The sequence below is a fragment of the Poecilia reticulata genome, linkage group LG6 (assembly GCF_000633615.1).
Source record: "Poecilia reticulata strain Guanapo linkage group LG6, Guppy_female_1.0+MT, whole genome shotgun sequence".
In the NCBI taxonomy this organism is placed as follows: domain Eukaryota; kingdom Metazoa; phylum Chordata; class Actinopteri; order Cyprinodontiformes; family Poeciliidae; genus Poecilia; species Poecilia reticulata.
In genome coordinates this window covers 29,619,009-29,638,876 of record NC_024336.1, presented here as the reverse complement: position 1 = coordinate 29,638,876, position 19,868 = coordinate 29,619,009, and the positions used below count along the sequence as shown (strand labels likewise).

Here is a 19,868-nt window from a genome sequence, read left to right as displayed (position 1 = left end):
AGTTTTGTTCACCTCTGTGACCTGCAGGGGGCGCTGTACAACCTCTGAAGAGTTCCTGAGAAAGGAAACGTTGCTAATATTACTTTTTTAGCAAATCAAGTATTTAATACTTCCTAAATAAACAGAAACTATTTATAGATTTTAGTGATTACAGAAAAATTTTCCACTGTCACTGATTTAAGCAAAGAAAAATCCCACAAAAACATCAGAGCTACAATGTGACTTATTGACATTTTTCTGTAATTTCTGGTTGAGTGTGTAATTTCTTCTTCTTGCATCGTCTGTCAGAAACATGCTGTGCAGCAGGACGGTCTCAGGGCCCAGTCAGCATATGTGTGGTGGCATCTTATCATATTTGTATTTTGCTTTTATATCCGTTTCCTTTACTTCTGTTCTCTGAACTTGTTGTTTCAGCTGAAGCTGCTCTTAGTGACGTCTCTTTTCTGTTTCTTTGTAATAAAAGGTAATTATTGTGACGGAACGGCTTCATGTTAAGACATCATGTCAACCGTTACCACAGACTGCTGCTGAGTTTCACAGACTTACTTGATAAAAGTATGACCAACATGAGGTTGTAACACTTTCCTGTTATTTTGTTTATTTCTGAACCACTCAGAGGAGAACTAGACTTTAGACGCAGATTTTAACACGTTAACACAATCAGGTTTATTTGAATATTACATGTCAGCAACAAGGCAGTTCAAAGTGCTTTACACCATAAAAACTCAATCATAAAACATAAAAAAACAAAGTCCAATAAACAATTGAGAAACAAACATTACATTTTGATGAGTGACATCGTGAAAATCATCAACACACGTCGAAAATGTTGGTCAGCGTTTCATTTACTACGATTCAAAAGCAAATCTGAACAGGTGGGTTTTAATGTAGGTTTAAAGGCACTCAGTGTTTCAGCTGTTTTGCAGTTTTCTGGAAGTTTGCTCCATACAGGGATTAAAGAGCTCCTGCCGGGGGCCGGATTTCCAGCTTTTGACCAAACGGTCCGCCTCAACCAATCTTTATGGTCTGCCTCAACCAAACTGTAGTATCCGGGCTTAAAGAGCGCCATCTGGGGGCCGGATTTCCGGCTTTTCAAGAAAAGCGAGCACTGGACCAAACGGCCCGCCTCAACTAAACTGTAAATAATAGACAAAGATGTCTGCCAATCAGAATTCTAGCTCCCGTGTTCTTGACCAATGACTGTAAAACGGTTTATAGAAAAGAAGCGCATGCGTTCGGTTTGGCGGTTAAATCAAATGCGWTATGAAAGAAGATGGAGTTTGTCTCACCCGGTGATGTTTTATTGAGGATTTTTGTACATATGTTTTGGCAGTTCTGTGATCATGTCAAAGCAGCAACTTATATTAAAAAGTGTTTTATTTCCGTTTGAAGGCTGCCCGCTTCCATGGAAGGACAACAGAAAATCGCTCTTATAAACATGTAATTACTAAAATCACGATWCCCTCACTTTGTATCCCTCTGAAAAATGAACCCATTTAAATAAAGAAATCCCTCCATGGGTGATACCACCATAGAGAGCGTTCATTTTATAGTGTTAACACCGGTATGAAACGGGGGTGATAGAACAACACAGCACTTTTAAAATTCAATAAGCAAAATACCGAAATTGTTTCCCTTGTTTTACAAGGTTTATGTCAGTCTGCCTTTTCCCCATCGATACTCTTCCCGACCGCCCTGCACCATAGGGGGTAAAAAAAAACACAACAAAAACGACGCGCACATTGCGCAAAACTCTGAAACAGGAGAAACGGGACATAAAACGGAGCGACGAACTAGATGTGAATTATAGCATAAAACACAGAATCCGACGCTGAATAGTGAAAAATCACATGATGTGAAACACATGACGATTAGGCGGCGCAGCAGGTGATGAGTGAAGATTACTGATGGTCAATAAACAATAGTGGACATAGCAATAAACCAAGAGAGGATGACACTAATCAAAGGAAACTAAATGGAAATGAATGAAGAACAAAATGCAATGGTGTTTGGTTTAGTTTTTTTGGTTTGTATGCTGCAGTTAAGTAAATAAAAGCATAGATTACATTTTCGCCCTTAGGTGGGATGCTACGCCTCGATGAATAAGAAGATCTACGCCATCGGCGGTGGATCCTACGGGAAACTCTTTGACTCTGTGGAAAGCTTTGACCCAAAAACCCAGCAGTGGACGGGCCTGTGTCCCCTGAAGGAGAGACGGTAAGCGTGACGCCGTCAGGTGACCGTCTGCACATCGGCCGTGACGCCGCGCGGAAGCACGAGTTGCTCAACAGGAAATGAAACGAGGCTTCTGTCGCAATCCTGAATGGTTTAGCGTTAGCTTGAGCCGCGCCACGCCTCATCCATGCTGACACATGATGCTGCTGCTGTCGAGTCACGCTGCATTCAGCCTGGAAAACTCTTCTCCTCATCAGCTGTGGCGTTGATGCAAACCAGCGGCTGAACCAGAGTTTTGGGTTTCAATCTTCATCAGATTCTTACCTATTCAAGCCGCTGAAGGTTGTTTTTCTGAGGGGTTTCTTTGAATAACCACATCCCGGCTCATATCTGTGGTTTTCACGTTTCCTCCATAACCTGATTCACACACTCATTTACTTTTCGTCTGCACTCCTCTCATTACTGAGGCTGAACTTTAAGGTCATCTTGTTGTTTTTAGTCACTCATCAGATCAGAAACTCATCACTTCAACTTTGAAATATCACATATTTAGAAAAGTTTTTATAGTTTCTTGAAGTAGGCAATGGTAACAAATGTTCCTGGACTTTAGATTGTCCCAAACAATAGGATTGTTTTTTGAGACCATTTTCAAGTAAAATAATGGTAAAGGCATAAAAATGCAAGAAAACATTCTCAAAGATCAATGAACTGTAAATTATAATCTACATTTAACACTTCAACATTTTAAATATCCAAAATAAACAAACAAAACAACAGAAACAACAAACAAAATCAATCATGAGGTTTCTGTAAACAGACTGAAGACTTTTGTCATCCAGATTTTGGTTGAAAGAGAGAAAGGAAAAAAAAAACATGCAAATTAGAATTATTGAGTTTAATTTAACATGTGATTAATTGATTTATTGCTTATTGCAACAGGCCTGTTTTGAAGTTGTACTGTGAACTTGGTTGTTAAACAAAAATGACTCGTATCGGTTTAGTTTCTCTAACTTTTGCAATCAGAAATATTCAACCTCTTATCAATTTTTATTCCAAGCCAGATTGATCTTTGATTGTATTATTTGAGTTGAGAGAAACGGGAACTAAACAGAACGTGCAGGATGTGGTGTCTGTATGTGGTCAAGATAAATTATGTCACAAGTCTCAGGTGTTTGGATTTAAAACAAAAAAGAACATTTTTGCCATTTTTCAGCTAATATTTGGACAACATATCAATAAGTAGACCTCATCTTCTGTTAGAGCTGATTTTAATAAAATTTTTTCTCACTTTCTTTTATAAAAAATAGATTAGAAATGACAGAAAATATTTTTGAAAAGCGGCTTTTCTTTCTCTCTCCTGTAAGTTGTACGATAAAGTATGAGAAGCTTTAATTACAAGAATATAGTCGTAATATGATCAGAATAAAGACACTATTTTACCTGAATGACATCTTAAAATTATGAGAAAAGTACATTTAATTAGTCATAAAGATCTGATGTAGACCAGTTAATGTGGTTTTCTTCTAAATGGACTCAATAGTTAGCAAAATCCTTTTAAACTCCTGATATTGATAATAATTTGATTCTTTTGTGTTAAAATATTAAATATTTTTTATTTGTAAAACTTAAGTATAACTTCACAAAATGTTCAATGTTACACAATTTTAATTTGGGGGTATTTTTTGTGTTGAAGTTCCCATAAAACTACGACTTTTTCTTCTAATTTTACAACTTTATCCTGGTAATCTTAACGGTCTATCCTCGTATTAATTTGACTTTATTCTTAAAATTAAAACTGTTGCCTCATCCTTATATTTTCTGGTAGAGTTGACCTGAATTTGAAGTCCAAGTAAACTTCATGGCGACCCTTTGACATCACTCCAAACTACGGAAACCCAAAGAAAAACAAAAAATTTAATCTTTAAAAGCCAAAAATTAGATTGATCAGATTTATTGCCCAATCTGTTGGAAATGTGCTGTCAGCCATCTTTGAAAAATGGGACACTATCAAAATCAAATGACCAAATAAAAATGTTAGCATGAACTCGAATGCATCTTCTGTCTTAAAGTCGAGCAGAAAGTTAAAGTTCAGGATCCAGTTCAGAGGCAAAGCGGCACCAAAAACTGAGGAAATTTATGTGAATTTCTGATCCTGAAGACACATATAAAAAAATCTCTTAAATATTCTGTCTCTCTTTTATTGTGGCATTTATCAAACAGAAATAACTTTGTTAAATATGGCGTAAAAAAGATAAGTTTGGTCTCATCTCATTTCAGACATTGAGAAAAATATTTTTGTCATTTTATTCAGTTTCAACTATGGAAAGATTTGGTTTGTTTTTGAAATTTCGGAACATCCGTGAAAACCAGGAAGTCATGTTGGATATGTGTGTTGATATTTCTGTTTTATGACTCACTTTGTCCCGCTCAGGTTCGGCTCGGTGGCCTGCGGCGTCGGTCAGGAGCTCTACGTGTTCGGCGGAGTCAGAAGCCAAGAGAGCGAAAACCCCGAGCAAAGACAGATGATGACCTGCAAGTCCGAGTTCTACCACGACGAGATGAGAAGGTCCAGTTTTAAAATCTTAATCCAGCTTATGATTCATGATTTAATGCATTGAGGCGAGTCCAAAACATGACTATGAAATGTCAGTTATTTCTTATTAAACAGAGGCGATAAAAACGTTCACATTTTCCCCTTTTTACACTGGAACTGAGAAAATAGCAGCTAGGCGTCTGTAATTTAACGCAGTGATTAAATCGGGTGTACAAGCTTTTTCTGTTATTAGGGCTTTAGCATGCAACTATGGTAACAATCTTTTTTTTTTTTTACATATTTGTTGAAACTGTCACTATGTTCAGACGGTTTAATACGAGACAGATAATCTGAAAAGATTGAGCTCCTCTGCCTCCCAGCGCTACCTAGAAACAACCAATCACAGCCAGGAGGCGGGTCTTAATGCTGTCAATCAGTGTTGTGTACAACCTGCTCATTGTGCCCACAGTAGCTCTCTGCTACGCGACTGCTAGCATAGCCTGTCATGAATGCTAATGCTAGTTAGCATAGCCTCCGAAGACGGCGGATAAACGGTTTTATTCTAACTGTAAGTTGTTTTCAGGCAAAAGAAAATAATTTTCTTTAAATTAAAAAACAAATGAAACTAGTTACTACCCACCTCTTCTAACTGGGTTACGTTCTGAGCGTGAAAAGTTGACGTGTTTCCTGAACGTTGTGCTTCAGGTGGATGTTCCTTGACGACCAGAACCTGTGCATCCCGGCCAGCTCCTCCTTCGTCTACGGGGCGGTTCCGATCGGGGCCAGCATCTACGTGGTGGGAGACCTGGACACGGGTCAGTAAAAAGAACAGCACCCGGTGCTTTCCAGGTCGGTCGCATCGCTAACCCGCAGCGGGTTTTTTTTTTTCCTTTCGCGTGCGTAGGGACGAGCTTCGACTACATCCGGGAGTTCCGGCGCAGCACCGGGACGTGGTTCCGCACCAAGCCCATGTTCCCCAGCGACCTCTCCAAAACGGCCTGCGCCGCCCTGCGCATCGCCAACTGTCGCCTGTTCCGCCTCCAGCTGACCCAGGGCATGTTCCCCATCAGGTTGTGATTCCTGGCACCCCACGGCTCACTGCTGCCCCATGCCTCCTGATCAGGGTTAGGGCGTCACAGGAAACTAAGCGCTGGGGATCGTGGACTTTTACCGTTTGACTTGACGAGACTAAAACTCATCAAAACAAGTTTTTCATGGGGAAGGTTTTCTTTTCCCTCTTTTTTTTTTTTTTTTTTTAGGAATTTTTTTATATTTTCTATTTAACTTGAGACTTTATCTTTCTGTTCTTTACAGATCATTCTTCATTGTTTTACGTTTACTAATGGGTCGGGGAGAGATTGAACACTAATATCTAAAAAATTATGATGCTCACTTAATTTAGAGGAGATTTTTAAGGAACTTGCAGCACAGGTTATCTTTTAGGATTTAAGTGATATTCCTAAAATGATCCACATATTTGATGGTGAACACTTTTAAACTAAATGTGAACATTTATTTAATTTGTTCTGGCTGAGGCTTGTTAAACTGGGATGGAGATTTAAAGGTTGTGGCACTTTTATTTTTATATGAAATCTTTTAAAGTGATGCTTTTAATGCAGGTTCACTCCAAAAATCCATAGAATCAGAAAATGTCGAGTCACTGGTTGCTATGGTGATTTCCCGCCTTTCCCAGAGAGCAGAGGAGGCCAAATTTAACCCTCAAACAAAAGGCCACTGTATAAAAACTATGTGGTGTCAAAATCAATCATGATCCATGAATATCAGAACCTTTTGGTGGATAAACTTGTACATTTTTATAAATCTGCAAGGTTTTAAAAAGAAGACATGGAAAATTAAAGAGAGCATAAAGATAACCGGAGTGAATGAGTGGTTTAATGCGAGTTCTGTGTGTTTTGGGGGAATTTGACAGAAAATTGTAATTCCTACAACAATGAGAAACACACTGGAGAAAGTAGAAAAAAATATCTACGTTTTGATATATAAACTGTACATGTGGAGACAAAGCTGTAGATGTAAAAGTGGTTTGAATAAAAAAAACTGAGTATTTTCCAGGGTAGGAATTAAGCCAAGCCTGATTTTAAATAATGTATCATTTTATTGATTATGAGGCTTTTTTAAAATTTCAAATCTATATTATTTCTTACTGGAGCTGCTGATCTAGGACAGTTTTGTGATTTGAACCCAGCTTTATTCCATCAGGATTACATTCTTTTGTGGAGAGAAAAGTTACCTGCCTCAAAGATATCTGGAGATCTGAGGCACTTTTGAAAGAAATTGATGGATTCCCAAAATATCTTGATAATAAATTTGTTTACGAAGGAAACGCACGTTTATTCAAAGTGTTTAAATGTGGATATTTTTTTATTTGTGAAAGTGTTGATGCTTCCTGCAGATAAAATGACGCTGTGTTTCCAGATGATGCATCCGGACAATTATGTGTGGGCCTGATTATTGTGCAAACACACCATTTGTATCGTCGTCACTTTTGATCATTCATAGTCACTGAGTCGTGAACATGTTTGATCAATTTAACCTGCTGGATTTTCTGGAAGTTCCTAGAACTCATTGCTCCAGAGGAAATCTTTGCCTGGAGGCGGAAAACGAGTTTGGAGAGTCTCTCTCAGACGTCTCCTGTATGAAAATGAATCGGAGCGGAACGACGTTGTTCCACAGCGCCAGATGTTTAGGATATTTAACTTTAATCTTTTGTCAACAAAAAATAAAGTTTAATTAAAAAAACAAATCGATCCAGTTTCTGTAAGAAAACAGTGGTATGAAGGAGCTCTTTGTGGCTCTTTCCACAGTCAGGTATTTACAGTAAATATACTGCACAGCATCACTGTTGTCTAAACAGCGCCTCACGTTTGGTTGTTTGTGAGGAAATTCACTAAGTGCTGAAAACAAAACGCTCGTTTTGTTTTTGTTTGAACACAGACGTGTTCACATGAACATCACCTGCTAAACCTACTGCTTTGTTATCCATCCATATGATCATATAGGGTAAGTAAATATTAGTCAACATGCTAGTTACAACCCATGTGAATGGTAGCAGTTAACACTAGCATTTCAGCTGATTTTAATATAAAAACTACTGTGTACTAAACTGATTAAATCCATGTTGGTCAACATGCTAGTGTTGCCACACAAGTCTCAACCGGAAGTGATCCGCGCCATCTTTGTAGGCAAGCACAGCCCAAAGCCTAGAGAACCATGACTTTGAAACCAGCAAAAACAAAATCGTTGCTGTGGGGATCAACGGCTTTGTTAAGGATATGCACACGAAGGACGTCTTCGTGTGAATAACAAGGTTCTGGTGACTGGCAGAGTAAGTAGTGACACACATAGGCTACATGTCCGTCTTAGCTTACAGGTAAAAGCTACATTAGCTAAGCTAATTTTGCTAGTTCGGCAGTATTTCTCTTAGTATTACTCAGGCGGGTAGACTACTCAAAGAATGTAACGGTGTTCAAATGTACTTATATTGTTTATAAGGTATTTGGGAACATTATCTACCTTATTGTCTAAGCTTAGATAAACTAGACAATATTTAGCTTAGATATTATCTCGAGCTAACTTTAGAACTTAGATATAGTTCTAAGCTTGTCGTTTGTTTATTGTTGTCATAGCAACTCCTTAGCAACTGTCTTAAGTTCCCGGCCTTCGAATGACCCGTCCTACGTAGACCAGTCCTTCGAAGGATGCAGACCCCGAATTCGGACACAGCTATGGTACCTACCAAGTTATGGTACCTACTAAGATGGCTGTCGGCTGCAAAGCTCCTGGAAGTGTGATGTCACTGGAGAACTTTGTGTAGATTACAATTAACTGACCTTAGCATCAGAACCGCTGATTCTGGGCCACTTTGGTAGGCCTCTTTTAAATGTCTTCACATTTTCTGTTATCTCATGTTACCACTTATACGCCCTGCAAGACTCCTTAAATCCAACACATTAGGAACATGTTTTATATGTCCAGTTTAATCACCTCTCAGATCAACAGACACTCAGTTTTTCTGTGAGTATATGTCTAGACAAGTGATTAAGGAAACAGGATTACAGAGTAGCGTTACAGGAGGGGGTAGGTTTTAATTAAAGCGAGCGGTTTAATCCATCTAACCCGGTCATGTGCCTGATAGCAGTCAAACAACCAGTTTAAAGGAGCTGATTGAAGAAGCATGCTGCCAGTACTGTTTAATCCCCCAATTTTACTGCCAAACAACTCTGTGCATTTATAAACTAGAATATACTTTATTGGACCACAGTGGGAAAATTCAGATGTAAAACAAGTTAAAGTCATAGATTTAAGTCACACAAAAATAATTATTAAAAAAAGTACCGTGAATAACATGGGATGTAAACACTTAAGCTATGTTCATACAGCAGGCAAATGCGACTCAAATCGGATTTTTTTCAATCAGTGCCACTTCCATATATGGTACTAATTCTCAGGTGAATTGGTTTTGATAGAAGCCTGAAATGGACTGGCAACCAGCCCAGGATGTATTCTACTTCTCACCCAGTAGCCGGTGGAGATGGGTACCAGCACCCTCGGGACCCTGAAACAATAGGCAGGTGTAGATGATTGGATTTAAATTTAAAGACGTATTGGTAATTCATTTAAAAAGCAGGGGTAACGACAGGGAGAACCATAAACAGCCTGTCACAACCTTCTCATGCTGGTCATGCACTGTTGTGGGATGGCATCCGGTTGAAAAATTGTCAAGTCAGCCACTGTGGTTGTGTTGGTACTTGTGACACAGCCACACTGAATACCTGAGGTGGGACATGCTGGTTGAGGTCAGAGCAGAAGTCTGGTCATTCTAGCTGCCCCAGGCTGTGGAGGTAGACCGATAAATCTGCTCAGTGGTGGCAAGTGTTGACATCTTGGAGTAGATTTATTTTTGCACCGAGACTATAGAAAAATATCATCCATGTTTATGTTGCAGTTCTACCCATGTGTTAATGTTCCAGAGCACAATCTTTTTGCAAAGTTTAAACTGGTATTGCTGTGTGACTTATCTGGCCATTTTGTGCAAGATTTAACAACGAACAACAGAAAATGGCATAGAACAAGATTTTTTTTCCATTCTGATTGGCTGCTGATAGGCCTACTGATTTTAAGTTGAATGTCCATTGCATTTTAAAAAGGATTTCTATTCACATGGTTTTTTTGTTCTTTGGAAACTAATAATTCAGTAATGTGTTAATTTTTAAGGATTTTTGATGATAAATACAGAAACAATACAAATCAAGACAGCAACAATAATGCTAGTAATATTAATCATAAAAAAAAACTATTTGGTGCAAGTAGCCCACATCTTCTTTGATTGGGGGGCAGTTAGTGACCTGGATAATGGATAGGGGGGCACTGGCCCAAAAAAGGTTGCAACTTTGGACATCTAGTCTTAAAACTCAAATTTACCAAATACATTTGAGGCAGGTTTTCATTGTGACTAAAATGGAGATTTAAAATCCTGTAGCAGGAATTATGCAATTATTTTTATATGCTTACATAATTGACATGTGCCTAAGAATGCTTGGATATGTATTTGGATTTTGGCATAAATTAACACAGAGTTATAATTCTGAGATTAAAGTCAGAATTCTGAGAAAAAAAAACCCTAAATTTTGAGATTAAAGTACGTCAGAATTTTTTTGTTGTACTTTAATCCAATCAACTAGATAACAGATCCATTCTATTAGATCTTATGCTGTGAGTTGCAGTTAAGTCAGGTCTCCAAAATGGCGACGCCCTTAGACATTGTTTGCAGTACATCGTACAAACATAGTTTTAGGCTTTACTTTCAGTAAGCAAACACCATTTAAATTTTTTAAGTATTGAATTGCAGGTATTACACGTAACATTGATTTTAGAAGAATTCTTACATAAGTGTCTCAATAAATAAACATGTTTCCATCACAGACGCATATGGATGCCATATTTAAGTCCATCGTAATGTACCTTACCAAGGTCCGCCCAGAAACGCCCCTCGAAAGTCTCACGTGACTGCATGTCTCACAAACAAAGCCTTGCGGTGCTTAGCTTCTATGTGTAATTTCATTTCGACTTACTCACTGCAGAGTATTTCTGAGTCGATTAGTGTAGCATTTCTGCCGAATTTTCAAAAAATATCAGCCACGACAATGGACAGGGGAACAAACAAGTTCATGTCATCTTTTTTGGACGACATCAAGGTTTTTGAGCCACACGATGCCTCCAACATAGTGCGTGTCACAGCTAAATGCTACCGGTCGATGAGAAAAACAGCAAATCCTCACACCCTCAGCATAAATATAGCCGTGGACAAGATCACTGATGGCTATTGTTCTTGCAAGGCTGGGTAAGTCGGGCATTCCTGGTTTTGAGGGTGATTTCTGTTGGAAAATGTTCGTATGTGGCTAGGCCTGATACACGGTACTCGGAGGCTAACACGATTAGCGTGGCTAACACGATTAGCGTGGCTAACACGATTACAGTTTAGTAAAAAGTCTTTTCAGGTGAAATAAAATCTTTAATGTATGTCACATTGCATATTGTTCTGTTCAGCTAACGTAAGAGTGTAACAGACAGGCTTCAAGGTGTAGAAGTTGTATCAGTACTGCCATTRTGCTGTACTTGGCTAAAAGGTTTTCATAATGGATGTGTTTATTATTGACTTTATTTTTTCATTCACTAAACACAAAGAAAGCAAAGCAATAATACTTACACCAGCAAACACTCCTTTGTTCTTATTGATCCTACGACGGTTGAGCTGCAAATGCGGACGTGCACAAGCTTTGATCCAAGCAAGGCTTTCCGTTTCAGATTTTGGAAATCTGTGAATTTTAGTTTTACAAATACGATTAGGATACCTGACATCGCCTGTACAGATACCCCACTGACGGTGGAGAACCATTCTTTTTTGAGTCCTGACGCAAAAACTTTCTGCCAGTCTGCTAGTCCACAAAGTACATTAGCATGTATTTACTACAGTAGCTTGCGTTTGTGAGACGGCCACGCATGTGGTAGCTGCGCTGTGACGTAAAATGGGCATTAGCCAATGAAACGTGGCCCCTGTGGTAAGGTAAGAGTTTCTTCCAGTTTCCCAGTTGGAAATCCAACGTCAGAGGGTATTCCAGTTGATCCTTCCCAACTGGGAAGTCAGAACTTTCAAATTCTGAGTACAACTGGAAAGCAACATCAGATCCAAGATAAAAGAGTTCCAGTTAAGAAGTCAGGATCCCAACATGGCAACACCCATAGACATTATTTGCCGTAGTTATTACAAACATTATTTTAAGCTTTACTTTCCATAAGCAAACACAGCTTTTAATTTGTTCAGGTTATAGTTGCAGGCGCTACACATAATATTGACACTCTTACATGTGTGTGTTGTAAAATAAACTTTTCCACCACTGTTGATTCGAGGAGCGGCCATATTGAATCGCAAAGTCACTCTTAAAAAGTTTTTACTGGGTGGCAGTTGGAGTTGTTCCCATTTTGCAGTGGGAAATCTGAATATAAAAAAAGGAAATAGCAAATAATAATAATCATCATAATATTAATAAGAAGAATGAAGGTAGGCAGAAATAGAAAATGGCGAATAAATCATAGAAAACTACACAGTATAATTAATTTTCTTTGCGTCAGATGAAATTCATCAAACAAAAAAAGATCTGTTTGGACTCTATGATGAACGTATGAATAGATGGACAGATGCATATACATATACAGAAAGATGAATCGATAGATGAAGAGTCTGGTAACAAAGCAGTGTGTTTAGCAGACGATGTTCCTGTGAAAACTTCAGCGTTTAGACTGAAACAAAAGCAAAACTCTTCGTGTGCTTTTCAGCAGATTGTGAATTTAATCCTCTGACGTCAATGAAACACTCAGCAGAAGCCACTTGTGACAAAACTTCCTCCTTAGAACAAATTGAAGCAATCCCATGGCCTCTTTCAGGTTTTTACATTTTCCTCGCAGACGGACAGTCACAAGGTGCCAACAAGTGAGCTGCTGTTTAGATGACAGTGATGCAGTGCAGTATTTACTGTAAATACTGGAACATGTGGAAAGAACCACGAGGCACTCATTTAAACTGGGATATTGTTTCGTCTCAGAAACTGGATCCATGTCTGTTACTTTTTTTTTTTAATTAAGTAATTTTTCCTCTGCTGCATGTTGTCAAAGAGACAAAAAGCAAGATTTCCTTTCCAGTTGAAGGACATTGTAAACATCTGGATAATTACGTGCACTTTAGAAGAGTGTTGTTCTGCCTTGTAAACAAAATTTATTACCAGTCTCAGTTACTGTTTTTTGTTAAGATATTGAAATTATATACAAATTTCATGCAAATGTGCCCGAAAATTCCATGTAACATTTATCTGTTGACTCCATAAAGTATTCAGAAACATTTTTGATTCAAGCAACTTTCAAGTCTACAGCTTCGGTTCCACATGTGCAGTTCATACATCAAAACGTAGATTTTTCTGTCTACTTTCATCCAACATGTCTCTGACGGTGGGAGGAATTACTGTTTTCTGTCAAATCCACTCAGAGTGCAGAAAGCACACATCCAACCTCTCATTTGCTCCCATTATATTTTTGCTATCTTTATCTTTATATCTTTTTTCAAAAAAAGATATAAAGACCACCAGAAGGTTCTGAAAGTCATGAGTCATGAACGGTCTTGATACCATTTTTAGTTTTCATGCAGTGGCTTTTTGCTTGAGGTTTAATTTCGGCCTTCACTGCTGTCCAGGAAAGGTGGGAAATCGCCATAGCAACCAGTGACTCTGCGTTTCCTGAGTCTCTGAATGGATTTTGGGAAATAAAAGACATTAAAAGCTTCACTTTGAAGGATTTTGTATAAAAATAAAACATTACCACAACCCGTAAATCTTCTTCCTGGTTTAACAAGCCTCCACAAGAACAAATTAAATATAAGTTAATATTTAGTTTAAACGCATTTATGATCAAATATGTGGATCATTTTAGGAATACATTGTAAATATCACTTAAATCCTAAAAGATCAACTGCACTGCAGGACAAACTTCCTTAAAAATTCTTATAAATTAAATGAACATCATAATTGCATATATGTGTATGTATTTATGAAAGAAAAACAATTATTTATTTTGAATAAAACAGACTAAACAGTCCTGTACTGTTGATATCAGGGACAGTTAGCAGGCGACAAATGACTGTAAAAAGTTGGGAAAATATTACTAATGACACAGTTTGTAGATAAATCACAACAAAGTAGCCCTGCAGACATGAAAACCTGTCATAAAATGTTTCATAATTTCCATGATTTCTTAATGAATATCTTGTGATGCCCGACATTCCTGGCACTTTCCGGCCTTCTTTCTTGTGTTTGCTGACGTACTTAGTGCTGACACAACCTGCAGATATTCTGGCCTGTTTGAACCTGCGGCGTCGGATAGCAGGAAGGATAGTCAGAGCTTCCGTAAAAGACGCAAACAATGATGACAGAACGGAAAAAAGATGGTTCCTTTTGGGAATCTCAGGTGAAGCATTTGTTGTTGTGGCCTGGGACCCCTGAGATGGGCCGGTGTGAAGCTTTTATTCCCTGTTTGAGTCACTCACCCTGGCTGGTTTCTGCAGGCTTTTTAACAGAGTGTTGTCTTGAAAAATTGGGAAAGATGCCTCTTTTTATCTATTTTATCAACCCTTATTTGTGTGAAAATGAAACCTGGTTTTCTGCGGAAGTACAGTCAGCGAGTGGGAGAGTGGATGGATGATTCAAACATGTTGATGTGAAACTTTGTCATTTCAGATTGGTCAAAAATGTTACTGGGTTAACAAATAAATATCTCTCACAAATTGCCAAATAATAAAAAAAAAAACATTCTATGGCTTTTTATTAAATACAACACAAACATATATAAATAATATTCAATTTCCATCCATCCATTTTCTTACRCCCTTGTCCCTCAGTGGGGTCGGGAGGGTTGCTGGTGCCTAATATTCAATTTAAAAATAAATTTCAAAGATTAAAATTTGGCAAAGTTAAAACTATGTTGCATTTAAACATAATTATTAGAATTATATACAGAATAAAATGTAATTATAAAAATAAAAATGTGAAGCAAATATGACTATATTCAAATAACATAAACTACATGCATATATTCTTTTCTCAATGTTTTGCTTGATATATAAGGTTAAGAAAATTTGAAATATATTGAATTTTGGGGTTTTAATTGGTAGAAATATATAATAATTTTCTAATTCAAATTATTTTAATGTAATAATTCTTTCCTCTAGTCTACACTAAGTACATGTTTTTGGACTGTGGGAGGAAGCCGGAGTACCTGGAAAGCAAGCAAACTCCATGCAGAAAACCCCATTTTATATAAACTGCTCTATATTGAAAACATAGAGCTAAGTTAATTATTAAATAAAAATAATTTAAATTTGAAAATTTTTATAATGTCATAAAGTAACGACGAATTTTTTCACTTTATTCTGATCAACTGGAAAATTTTAATCCTGGAATTATGCATCATTTCCAGGGAAGAAGAAAGTGGAGGAAGAGGAGGAGGGTTTCGCTTGAACTCCATTTTTTATGCGCGCGCACCCAGGGAGGGGAGAGMCGAACGCGCGCGCGCGCCCCCAGCAGACACACTATGGTACAAAAGACGCACGGCTCATCCGCTCGCCTCCCAATTGACGTCAGTCCGGCGTCACGTGACGGGGCAGGGTCCAATGAGCGCAGAGTGCTGGCTCCTCTTCACACTGAGACGGTCAGCAGGAAAAGCGGAGAATAAAAGCGATCGGAGAGGCAGAAATGGCCTACAACACCCTCTGAAGATCCCGGAGACGCCGGAACGAAGTGTTTTTCTGCCGATTCGACCCGAGGATTTATTGAGTCCGGCTCCGAGGTGTACCCAGTGGATCAGGCCATGGCCCTCACACTCTGAGAACGGCGCTGTGTCCGTGGAGTGGGGGGAGTACGCGCACCGTGAAGACTGTTCACGGAGAGGAAAATGGTGGATTATTGTCAGTGAGTGATTAAACGGTTGAAACATCTGGATCTGCTGACGTCCTGTTCGTGTGTTGGTAGGTAAGCTCCCCCCACCCCTTCCTTTCCCTCCGCCTCATCCCAACGAMCTTCTGATTTATTTTAAAACAAACAAACAAAAAAAATAAACCCTCCACGACCCTCCGTCAAAACTCCACTGGGAACAATAAATACTGGGATTACTGGGGGAGAAAATGGATTACAACAGCGGCGGCGGGGGACCCAACGAGCTGCACAACAACCAGTTCTACCAGTGCGAGGAGAGCAAGCCCTTACTGGGGGAGATGTCCGAGGGCAACAACAACACGAAGCTGGGCGCAGGGCCGTGCAGGAGGTCCCTGCACCACTGCAGCAGCAGCGGGATGCGCTACAAGCTGCTGCACGAAGGGGACATCCAGGTTTGCGTGGTCAAACACCCACGCACCTTCCTCAGCAAGCTGCTCACCTCCAAGTACCTGCGGAGGTGGGAGCCGCACCACCTGACGCTGACGGACAGCGGCCTCAGCTCGGCGACGGTGAGTGTTGAAAACTGTAAAACACGCGTGTGCGTGGCTGCGGTTATGAATGTGTCGGTGCGTGATGCTTCTGCATTCCTGCACCGGAGCTGGTCTTGTTTGGACGCGCATTCTGGGTTTTGACGCATTTCGGGAAAAAAGGGAAGCGGGTCGTGGACACAGACACCATCCTGTGGACACTTCTGGTCCTCCAGGTGAGGAGAGGAGCTTCCAGTCCAGGGGCGTAGCTAATGTATCTGTTACCTAGGGGGGGGAGTAAGATTAGAAAAGGCACCAAAAATAAGCATTAACTACTTTATTCCAATTTCAGGTTAAATTTTATGAGAGAATACAAACAATAACAATATTGTTTTCATTAAACCTTTATTTAAATCTGAAGTACGTCACATTCACAGAAATGTTTTTTTTTTCAATATTTGTTAAAACTGTCACTATGTCTTGGCAGTATATGAGACAGATAATCTGAGAACAAAAAAATGAATCCTCTCTGCCTTCTCCCAGTCCTCCCATTGCCAGAAACAACCAATCAGAGGCAGGAGGGGAGGGCTTGAAGCTTCTACCCATCAGCAATGGCTATTGTGAAAGCTAAAGCTAGTTAGCTTAGCCCCTGATGATGGTGGATAAACAGTTATCCTGTAACAGTGAGTTGTTTCTCCACCATTAGCAGATTTAGCACCGCGTACACGAGGATGATTGACAGCGCTAAGACCCGCCTCCTGGTTCTGATTGGTTGATTTTGCTAATTTCTTCTGGTAGTTTATGAAGGAGATCGATCTTTTCACTGCTTATCTGACTTGTATTCCAGTGTCAGGACATAGTGACATTTTTAACAAATGTGTAAAAAAACATATTCTTACTAAAAGTTACATACTGAAACTTTAACCAGGATTAAACTCTTTTACAAGAGTGTCCTGACAATAATACAGTTAAACAATTAGTTACAAAAAAACACAGTACAATATCAATAACATCATTAAATAAAACCACTCTGCTAAGGTCAACTTATAGACTGTTTTCTGCTTAACGCTCCAACATAACGACAGAAACACAGCATTTACTGATGATCTCAACAGAAAGAAAATGACTACATAATTACAATTCTAATCTGACGAATGCCTTGTGAGTTTGGAAACATGATCTACCATAATTTTGTTATTGTAGCAAGATGACTAATTGATAAGGGTCATTTGTTCTTTTTCTGAAGATAATAAATCCTACAGCTACAGTCATAACAAATTGCTCATGCTGTTCAGTTTATATCAAACCCTGATTCTGATGTTTGCTTCTGCACAGCTGCTGCTAACCTTCAACAGAAATGTAATTTTATAAAGTAGTCCGCTTTAATTAAACTCTGGTTTGTTTGGGCAGGTGTGAATACGCAATAGAAAACTCTGCTTTGGACCAAAGACGCAAAAAGTGAAATCTTAACGAGCTCAATAATTTCCATCAGCGTGATTGGTCATTTCTTTCTTTCTACCAGAAACTGGATGACTAAAATCTCCAGTATTGTGTTTTGGTCTCAACAATTTTGTTTACCGAGACTTGATAATTCATTTTACTTGTTGTTTATGCTGTTTGTTTATTTTAGATATTTAAAATGTCTTCCAGTTCCAGTGTCAAATTTTGATTGAAATTTAAAATTCATTCATCTTTGAGAATGTGTTTTGTATTATTATGCCATTACATTGTTTTACTTGAATATGGTCTCCAAACAATATTAGTTTTTATCGCAACAACTGCCTGGACAATTTATTGTTCAGTATAGTTTGTCATTGTCATAGGCCGATCTAAAAACATAGGTTTTGGTTCAATTGAAGTGAACTCTGGTGCATTTTGAATGCAAATGTGAATGTAAAGCAGACCGCTCTAAAAGCAGAAAACAGCGCAGGGCATTCTGGGTAAACGGCGAGCTGCATAAATTGCTTGTGGTCTCTAACCAAAGACAAAAGAGAGATCCTGTGTTCGATAACATCTTCTTGTCTATGTTTAGTGAAGAAGAAAGTTGTGTTCATGTCTTCTTCTGAGTTTTTGGTGTAGTTTCCTTCAGTGTTTCTTGGTGCAGCGCCCCTACAGGTGAAGAGGGAAACAGGTTTTTCAGTTAGTTTGGATTAATTTGACTCGGTGTGAAAGCGAACCGCAGCAGCTGAAAATGTAGCAAAAGTTGCAACTTTGGTCCCCAATCAAATCGAGCCTAATGGACTATCAGGCGGGACTAAAACGCTCTCAATTAGCTGCAGAATTACCTGAATTATTAACACAGACCTTTTGGGGAACGCAGTTCACCAGATGGGGGGTCTGAGAAGCCCCTCAGGTGTGAGAGATGAACCTGCCTGAATATTTGCTCTGTTGTCTGTCGTTCTGCTTTAATCCCACACCTGTAAGATCTGATTCTGGGTAATAATTAACCCCAGGGCATCTCTGTGTGGTCATCGCTTGTAATTGTTGGTAATTAGGCTGAATAATAAAACCCTTTTAGTTCCCTCCCCCATTGTCATCAACACCCCTGACATTTTCCACTCGTATCAATACACCTCGTTAAGACGTGTGCCCGTCACACCACAGAGCTCCGCTGCATCATGGAGAATATTTTTGTTGCTGCAGGAAATGCATGCAGCTGATGGGGGGGGGGAAACCCGTCTAAGTTTCTTCTTCAGAGGTGCTTTTATTTTCTGTACTTATGCTTCATGTTTCGAGGCCTGTCTTTAGGGGAAGCGTATTTTTAGCAGTGCACTCATAAGTCGTTAACGTTGTTTGATGCTTCCTCTTGTTGGGGGTGGAATTAAAGACCGAACTACTCTAAGAAACCCGGAAAGGCCTCGTCATCTTACCGGACAAACAGGAAACTAAATCATTTATGGTTTCATAGATGTTTTTTTTTGGTTTTTTTATGAGGATGTTGAACATATTTTCAGTCAGTCAATGAGGCCGAGTCATCATTTCTCCTAAGCTTACAGATACAATAACAAACTTCTAACAGGACTTATTTTTCACGTATTCCTGAACTAGACTTATTATTCCTGCTTTGTTACTCTTCATATATAAAATAAGGCTTTTTGTTCAGTTATATGGGTAATAGTTCCTTCTGTTTATTGTTGCACATCTGAAATGAAGACTTCCTTAATCTTTGACCTCAATTTCAACACCATGTAATTTTTTAGCGTTTTTGTTTTTTGGTAACACTTTATCTGAAGAGGTGTGCATAAGACTGACATAACATCTGTCATGAACATAAAGAAGTCTGTATTAATGTTTATGACAGTTGTCATGAAGTGTCATTTGGTAAAAAAATGTCACTTTTAATGCAAAGTTGCTCTAAATGTTGAATTGAAAGTCCATTAAAAATGCCAACTTTGCATTAAAAGTGTCATTATTTACTGAATGACACTTCATGACAACAGTCATAAACATTAATACAGACTTCTTTATGTTCATGACAAATGTTATGTCATGTTTATGACAGTGTTATGTCAGTCTTATGCACACCCCTTCAAATAAAGTGTTACCCTTTTTTTTCGGAATGAAAGAAACAGTCACGACAACCTGCTAACTGTTATTCAGTTGTAACTAAGTAGTTACAACTGAATAGTTGTAACTACT

The 19,868-nt window shown here is 38.8% G+C and overlaps 2 protein-coding genes across 5 annotated transcripts in view; both read left to right on the top strand.

Moving 5' to 3' along the window:
* gan (gigaxonin) overlaps window positions 1-7,052 on the top strand; it is a 16,760-nt gene extending 9,708 nt beyond the window's left edge. For all 4 annotated transcript variants that reach the window (XM_008412549.2, XM_008412550.1, XM_017305523.1 and 1 more), the window contains 4 exons: window positions 2,081-2,217; window positions 4,607-4,741; window positions 5,414-5,523; window positions 5,613-7,052. In XM_008412549.2, coding sequence (XP_008410771.1) covers window positions 2,081-2,217; window positions 4,607-4,741; window positions 5,414-5,523; window positions 5,613-5,785 — 555 coding nt within the window. In that variant the 3' untranslated portion in view covers window positions 5,786-7,052. The remainder of the gene's footprint in view (window positions 1-2,080; window positions 2,218-4,606; window positions 4,742-5,413; window positions 5,524-5,612) is intronic.
* Window positions 7,053-15,367: 8,315 nt separating this feature from the next.
* The window catches only part of cmip (c-Maf inducing protein), a 37,475-nt gene continuing 32,974 nt past the window's right edge, over window positions 15,368-19,868 (top strand). Inside the window, exon 1 of the mRNA XM_008412545.2 lies at window positions 15,368-16,271. Within this exon, the coding sequence (XP_008410767.1) occupies window positions 15,951-16,271 (321 nt within the window). The 5' untranslated portion in view covers window positions 15,368-15,950. The remainder of the gene's footprint in view (window positions 16,272-19,868) is intronic.